General features: G+C 40.8%; 1 protein-coding gene across 2 annotated transcripts; it reads right to left on the bottom strand.

Moving 5' to 3' along the window:
• Positions 1 to 760: 760 nt before the first annotated feature.
• LOC108897509 (sorting nexin-4) lies at positions 761 to 7,551 on the bottom strand. Of its 2 annotated transcripts, XM_018697187.2 has the most exons (14): positions 7,425 to 7,551; positions 6,885 to 7,009; positions 6,563 to 6,701; positions 5,827 to 5,976; positions 5,681 to 5,728; positions 5,530 to 5,585; positions 4,896 to 4,968; positions 4,144 to 4,205; positions 3,877 to 3,942; positions 3,696 to 3,785; positions 3,015 to 3,114; positions 2,774 to 2,916; positions 2,537 to 2,651; positions 761 to 2,462 (listed from the first exon to the last, which is right to left on the bottom strand). In XM_018697187.2, exons 1-14 carry the CDS (start codon positions 7,506 to 7,508, stop codon positions 2,415 to 2,417), a joined length of 1,299 nt encoding a protein of 432 aa, XP_018552703.1. In that variant the 5' UTR covers positions 7,509 to 7,551; the 3' UTR covers positions 761 to 2,414. The 2 variants fall into 2 exon arrangements, 1 of the variants encoding a protein (XP_018552703.1); XR_007815073.1 differs by lacking the exon at positions 761 to 2,462 and having other exon boundaries at positions 2,774 to 2,920.
• Positions 7,552 to 7,982: the final 431 nt, after the last annotated feature.

Raw genomic sequence — 7,982 nt, 5'->3', positions numbered from 1 at the left:
AGCGGTGCATTGTGGGAGATTTTTTTAAAGGGCTCCTTTTCTCAAATGTCATTTCATTCACATTAACACAACATTAAAGTACTATTCAAAGTACTGTGTGAGTACTGTATTTAAATATTAGTTTTTTTGTTACCGCACTACATTTTACTGATTGCTGGAGTAACTTTGTACATTAACATAACATCGCAGCAGACACTTTATAAATACTAAGTGGTCCTTGAGTCTATTAGTTAATAATCACTCTGTAATTTGGGTTTTCAATCATCACCTCAGATTATTTGTTAAATTTGAGCAACCTTGATCAGATAATTCAAGTGCTGCTCACTGTGCTATTCATATTTCACTAAGGGATCAGAATAATTCCACTATGGGGCAGCTGTGGCTCAGGGGGTAGAGCGGTCGCCCACTAATCGCCCACTAATTGGAAGGTCAGCGGTTCAAACACCTGGCTCCAGTCCGTGCCGAAATAGCCCCCTTAACCAATAAGTGGTATAGATAATGAATGAACGGATGAATTCTGTAACCGGCCCAGTTCCTCTCATCCATTCAGTGTGACCATCAGCTACACTGTCCTTACTCTGCTACTGTTTGTGATAAATCATAATAAGACAGAAAAGCTAACTGATTTGCAAGATTAAGATTCGTTTAACACCCCCACCAGCAAAAACAAAAAACATCAATACCATATGATGACTGCAGTGTGAGTCAAATTACATCTTCATGCAGAAATTTAGAACAGATCAAACAAATAGAAATATAGTTGGTGGTGTGACACTTTTTTATTCAAATAAACAGAAAAAAACAAGAGCTACATCCAAACTTCTTAAATACACTCACAAAGCTTATTGCTGGCAAGCATTCAAAACAGGAAATAAAATATGATTTAAATAACATAAGGATCATGTAAGATACAGGATAAGAAGTCAACAAATGAAAGTCAAATTCAGTTAAACTCTAATAAAATCATCTCAGATTAAATATTATTATTTATATGTGCAGCTTACTGTACGTTAGTACATCGCCCCACACATCACTACACATTATCAACATCTTGTCCCCTCTGTAGTTACATTTACTCATTTAAAGCATAGATATACGCAGTTACCTCACACACACACACCTCGCAGAGGGAAGTGGAGATGTGATGCATTTTTCAATCATAATTTATAGAATAATTTATATACATATTTGTTTTCAATGTCATACCCATTCCTAGCATCTTAAGCATGATTACATGCTGTTAAGCACTATAGTGTACTTAAGATGCCTTCACACACCTCAGGTTACTTTCACACCTGTGATTCAGACCAAGGAAAAATATGACACATTTGCCTTTAGTTCAGATCCCTCTGTTGACTTATTACAAATGAACCAGGACAAGTGAAGTCATATGACAGGTTTGGCGACTGAAATCAGCACTACCTGGACCCATGCAAGGAAATCAACATCTGATAACTGACAGCAGTTGCTGCACTTAAACTGATACTGATGTGTCCATTTATGTTCTCTGGTGTCACAGAGCGCCTCACCAAGATATAACTGATTTATAAGCTTTAATAGGACAGACAGTTATGGAGGGATAGTGACTGTGCAGTTGTTGAATTTCACTAGATTTTAATGAAGAACTGATACAACACATAATACAGCTCTGGGGCCAGTTTTGCACAGATATGTTAGTCTGATCTGTAATGTTTGGTCAATCTTAATTTCAGCTCTTTGCTCTCTCTAAAGCAAGTTAGACAGTTTAACAAAAATAAAGACTGACTTATCTTTTAAATTCATGTTAAATTCACATCATGTTAAAATCACATCTACTGTCAGACCCTCCTTCTCAGGTGGCCTTGATCTGGGTGTTCGGCCTGTACCAGAGTTTGATTGGCAGGTTCCACTCCAGCCCAAACAAACTTGACTAAATGGGCAAATGCACCAAACATAACAGGTTACATAGGTGTAAAAGCACCAATCTGAGATAATCAGATATTTAGTCCCTCGTATGAGTGAAAATCCTGGATCCTACACATCCCATAAACAACCTGAAAGTGTCTTTCCCTGCCTGGTAAATGCCCACGTCTGTCAAACTTCACAAGTTAATGTACTTTAAAGTAAACTGGTGAAGCACCTGTTTAAGGTTAAAGAAAACTGGTCCTTGTTAACATATTGAAGAAGTTACACCTGTGAACCCTGATCTCCAGTGTCCAAATCATGTGCTTTGTGTGATCTACCACCTCTCAAAGCGTTTTCATTCCACATATGTGAATCACTGTAACAAATTAGCTGCATAAAAATGAAATTACACATTTTGCTACATTAGTGATGTTGTTTTCAAACCTGAACCTGCTGACACTGGCATCACTGCCCCAGCATCCACACCTGAGCATCAGAGGGTGGAAATCCTTTAAATATGGGCTTCAACTTTACATCTTGAGGAAACATTCTTTGGCATTGCTCCACACTTGTATTCCCTGGAGGGAGAGAGAAGAAATAAAAACCACTGCTGCCCTGTAAACCTTCAGATGCCTGATGTGTTCATGCGTACCTTCTTGCACATGCTGATTTGCATGACGGCGTAGTTGATGAGTGCTTCCCGCAGATCTTTGTCTTTCTGCTCCTCGAAGCGCTGCATGTCCACCCATGCCCTTTCAACATGCTCCCTGCAGTGATGCACATCAGATAAACACTCTTTAAATCAGCACAGGACATGTCATTTTCTGCTACCAAGTCAGAAACCATCAAGGCTGCTTTCGCACACAATCTTCCAGTATCCATGACTCACTCGCACTCGACCGTCTTCTCCTTAACTGCCTCTTCACCCTCTGCTATCAGCTCCTCCAGCAGCTTCAGTCTGGCCTCCCTCTGCTCAGGCGCCTCCTGTCCAAACAGCTTGTTGGTCATGCCTTTGAAGGAGAATCGTTCGCACTATCTGAGGTGGTAAAGAGGAAGATGTAAACACAGTTATGCTATAAAGAATAAAGAATAAAGAGAGACAGAGTCAGGACAACATGAGCATGGCGTACCCCTGTAGCTAGCTCCTCACGTTGCTGCTTCTTGGAGATGAGGTCCTGAGAGGCCATTTCAAGCTCAAACTGGGTCAGCTCATGTTTCCTGCACACTGCCCTGCCAAAGCAAAGTGTACAACATAGCATCATGCTCTAATACAGACGTCTGATATAGCAGAGGAACAAAAAGAGCCAATATCCAGTGTAGTTTAAATTGTCATTATTCATAGCTCATGGCATATTGCAGTGTGATGATTTTTGATAGCCTATTATTTCATTTCAGTTGTAAATACATTCTTTGCTAACATTTTTAAAAACCTCACTTCACTTTCATGTGTTGTTTTGGGTGAGGGCTCTCTGACAAAAGACAAAAACTTCATCTCATTGCTCTCCACAGTATCTTCGTTGTTTAAAAATACTACTAGGCATCTCAGCTACTAATCCCATGGCCTCACCACAGATCGACAAAATTCTTTGTTTGCCTCTGAGATCAAATTCACCTCCAGGCAAACTAATATTCACCGACAGTCCCCAGCAGAAATCTGAGGAGCAACATGCATCTTTGAAATATAAGGAAATCTGACCCCTATTATTATAACTCATTTCTTAAGTAGCTTATTCAATGTGGAATACAATAACAGGCCTAAACATGAACTACATATATTTTGTGTGATAAATTTTGTGGTGAAAATATCTTACCTCAGAGCTTCAGCATAAAAGAGATATTCTTTCAGCTGGTCTGCATAATGTTCCTCCTCTTCTAAGATATCATCTATTGAGGCGGCATATCTGCAAGTGCGAGACAAAAAGCAGCGACTGTGTTAAACACAGAAACCATATATGTTGAGGAGCAGTCCCAAATCCAGACGCCAATACTCACGCATCCATATGATGACCAGCACTTTGCAGTCCATCTCCCATCTCTTTCTCTATGGCACTCCACTCACTACAGCGAATCAAATGGATTACACACAGACACGCATGTAAGCAAGGCGAGGCGGTCATAAACACTGCTACTTTTCAAGAACAACTGTCAAAAGAAAAACAATGGTAAAAATGTTCTGTTCTTTTTGTTTTTCTGAACTTCAATTCAAGTCCCTTTTTTTAGTCATGCACAGATACATTGTCACATGTTAAACTGTCAAACCTGAAAACTCTTCCATAGTTCCCATGGACCTTGAAAACACCATAGAGTCGATCAGCGACCCTCTAGAAGAGCAAAAAAAAAAAGTATGAAAGCGAGTGTTCAAATAAATATTTAAACATTCTTGATGAAATTAAGAATTGCAGCCTATGGAGCCCAGTGGGTGTTGGGAGTCTATTTTTTTTATTTGTACACACAATTTAGTGACTTGTGCACAAAGCTTTGTTTGTGTTGGCTGACTCGTCCATATCATCAGATCTGAACCCAAAATAATCACATGACCTCCCTCACCATCTCTGTCAGCTTAGCTGCCTGCCTCATTCAACAAGCTGCCTGTTTCATGACTGACCTCTGCTGGTGTGTTTTGTGCACTACAATACATTAAATTAGTTTAATAGAAAAAGTTGGCTATGTTTTTGATGGTACTGAAAATTATACCTTTGGGATCTCTAAATACTGTGGTGTACCTTAGTACTGTGATACTGCCTAAGCCTAAGCCTTGTCTTCATTGGTCAGATATGGACTGAGAGGCTCACAGCCTTGGCGAAGTGATGCCTTCATATTAATATCATTAGGTTAAAATATTCATTAGCTGTGCGCAATCTTCACTTATGACTGAGTAGGCTAAACAGACACTAGCTGGTGGACAAGGTGGAGCATTATGCAAATTTTAAGCAACCTGAATTCAGTGTGTGTGTGTGTGTGTGTGTGTGTGTGTGTGTGAGAGATAAAGACATGTATAAAAAGAGACTTACTGCTCTTGCTCGCAGCAGCTGAGATGTGTGAGACTGCAGCTCATCACTGTAGTGTTTCATATCCATGAAACGCCTGCATAAGACAAAATACACACATATACAGAAGACAGCAATTAAAATTTCCTTTTCCCACTCTGTACTAGTTATTTCAAGTATACATTTATTCATCCTTTAATTTCATTCATTTTTTGACCTTTTCTTTCAATCTGATGGATTTAGGGCTGCAACAATTACTTGGATACTAAATAATATATTTATTTTGATAATTAATGAATCGTTTAACTTTTCAAGACAAAATTCCAAATATTTGATTCTACACTGTTTTCTGATGTTTTATTGATCAAATGATTAATCAAAGAACTGAGAAAGTAACAAGCAGATGAACTGATAATAAAAGTAATTGTTTGGTGTGGCCTTAAATCAATCTACGCATTCTTCACTTCTGAAGAAGCCTTTTGAATGAGAGGTGAAACATTTTCAAGAAAGTCCAGTTGCCTTTGTATGGCACTTAAGAACAGCTTAGGAGAATGTCCGACTATAAAATGTGACTCTTATAACACAGTACATAATACTTTGACATTAATAGTAACCCCTGATAGCACTTCAAATACAAATGAGTCATTTGGGAACTTACTTATCAGTATTTCTCACCCGGAAGGTGGCACTAAGAGCTCTCAGCCTGGAATCTGCCTGTAACAGAAGAGGAGGTGGTCAAGCTTCCTGAACACTGACAATATAGTATGACTTGCTGTAACAGAAAGAGAAGCTCCACTGACGTCCAGTACCTTCGCCTGAAATCCTGTCTCATACACCACTTCTTTCCAGCCATGTTCCTGCCACACGCAGTAGAGAAAGAAGTCAGTTACAGATCAGCTACTGATCTATAAATGATCACTGAACTGCTGCACAGACCCTGAGCTGCACCATGTACCTCAGTGAGGAAGTGGTAGAGGATCTTGTCATTCGAGAGGACTGGATGAGAAGCCACGCGAAGCAGAAAGTTCTCCAGCCCCACCCTGCGGCGTTCCACAAAGTCTGGGTCCATGTTGTCTGCTGACAGCTTGTGCCACACAAACTCTGCCTGCATGCAAGTAAACAAAGCATTCAATGTTTCTGGGCTCTTTTCAAGTTTAATTGTATTTCTTTGATTTCATCAGTCATACATTTTAATGCATCTGGTATAGTACAGACAGTTTAGTTTTAGCAACCTGTCCAGGGTGTACCCTGCCTCTATCCCATTGTCAGATGGGATTGGCTCCAGCCCATAGAAGGGTAAGTGGTATAGATAATGGATGGAGAAGCAGATATTAAATGTTTGTTGCATTATTAAATAATGAAGTGATTTTAAACAAAGATACACTTGGTGTAAGTATTTCTGAGCTTTGTTTATCACTGTATGTTTAGAAAATGAAGATACCCAGCTCCTTCACATTCCAGAAGTCAACCAAAAGACAGTGGTGATTTCTCAATCTACTAATACTTGTTCTGTCATACTATATGACTGACTCAGAGCAGGCACATCTAAACTATGCATCGCTTCAGTGGTGATGCACTCTGGGTATTCGACTGATGCATCGACTCATCGACTTCTAAGGGCCATCCCTACGTTGTTGACATTTCCTGCGTCACAGAATATGATTTCGATAGCACAGCCACAGTGAGCTCACCCTCTTCTCCGGCAGAGGGGGGACCACGATGTATGGATATGTAACTACGAGGTAGCTCCGCAGCAGTTCAAATTCACTGTACCGTCTCCACAGAGAGTCAGGGGCTGGGTTACGACCTTCAGCCACTGCATCCATTGGCCTGTACAGATTGAGCAACAGGGCAGTAATGTCAAGTTGTTTTTGAACTGAGACAAAAGACAGAAGTGGAGTGAATTCATGCAACACAGAGCCTGAATAAGGGAAGTACAGAAGAGTACATATGAATCAGCTAAAGCCACAGCACTGCCTTTCTTATGGCTGATAAGGGGGATGCTATGCTCACCGTGTTTCGATGAGGTACACGGTGAACGTCTCCTGCATGTTCACTGCATTTTTGCCACTCCTTTTCTCAGCCTCAGCAACACAGATCTCCATCCTGCGCAGGAGGGTGCAGCTCTCCTCCACCATCTGAACCATCACAGCGCAAGATGCCATTAACGAGCAGCTCTTTGGAAGACATTTGTCTTATAGTTCTCAAATAAATGACTGCGTGGTTTCACTTTTTACTAGTCAGTCCTCTCGCGGACAGCTGTCAATGTTCAGCGTTACCTATGACACACTATTAGCATGAAAACAAAAACAAACTAGCCTCCGGGTTCACCCCGAGGAGAGCTACTTACACAGCGAACAGTTCAGCTGAATACTGTCTAATTTAGGTGGAATACGATTATTATCTGCAGCATAATGTAAGGTGGCTCAGCCGTGAACTTTCAGCAGTTAGCCAGTATCAAATATAACATAACGTGGACACAGCGTTTGTCCGCAGCTGTGGAGGAAAATGCAATTTTACTAATAAAACGAGGCGGGAAAGCCACAGTCTCACCGTGTTGTTAGAGCTCCCGTCTACAGCCAGATGCTCTGAATCGTCATCAGTAGCCACCGGCTCTCCCTTCCCATCCTCCGCCATCTTCTTTTCTCCCTGATGTTGTTGGTCAGTCAGGCCGCATGCGCAGAGCGTCACCTCATCCAACAGATGCTAAGGATGCTTAAGGTCAACCCATGGTGATAGACCAGTACACACATAATGTGATATGACATGTGACTACATGCTACTTTCAAGTATGAATATTTATGGCAGAAATATTACCACATAGTGCTGATGAGGATTACACTACACACAGATTCTATGACACACTCACACACACACAGTGAATAATGAATTATAAAGTGGTGGAAGAGACTAATACCACCTGCAGCACCGTTGTACTGAGCTGCTATACCAGGTACTCAACAAGGACCTCAAGGAAGGGGGGGTCCTCAAGGAAGGAGAGTTTGAAACCGGAACCTTGCTGTGAGGCAAAGCTCCAACTTTAATGCTCCAGCTGGAAAACAAGAACAGATAGATTTTTTGTTCTACACTGGAAGAATCACTTCTTCGTGA

Source organism: Lates calcarifer, linkage group LG18 (genome assembly GCF_001640805.2).
Source record: "Lates calcarifer isolate ASB-BC8 linkage group LG18, TLL_Latcal_v3, whole genome shotgun sequence".
NCBI lineage: Eukaryota > Metazoa > Chordata > Actinopteri > Centropomidae > Lates > Lates calcarifer.
The sequence above is the reverse complement of the archived record's forward strand: the minus strand, read 5'-3'. Positions and strand labels throughout refer to the sequence as shown.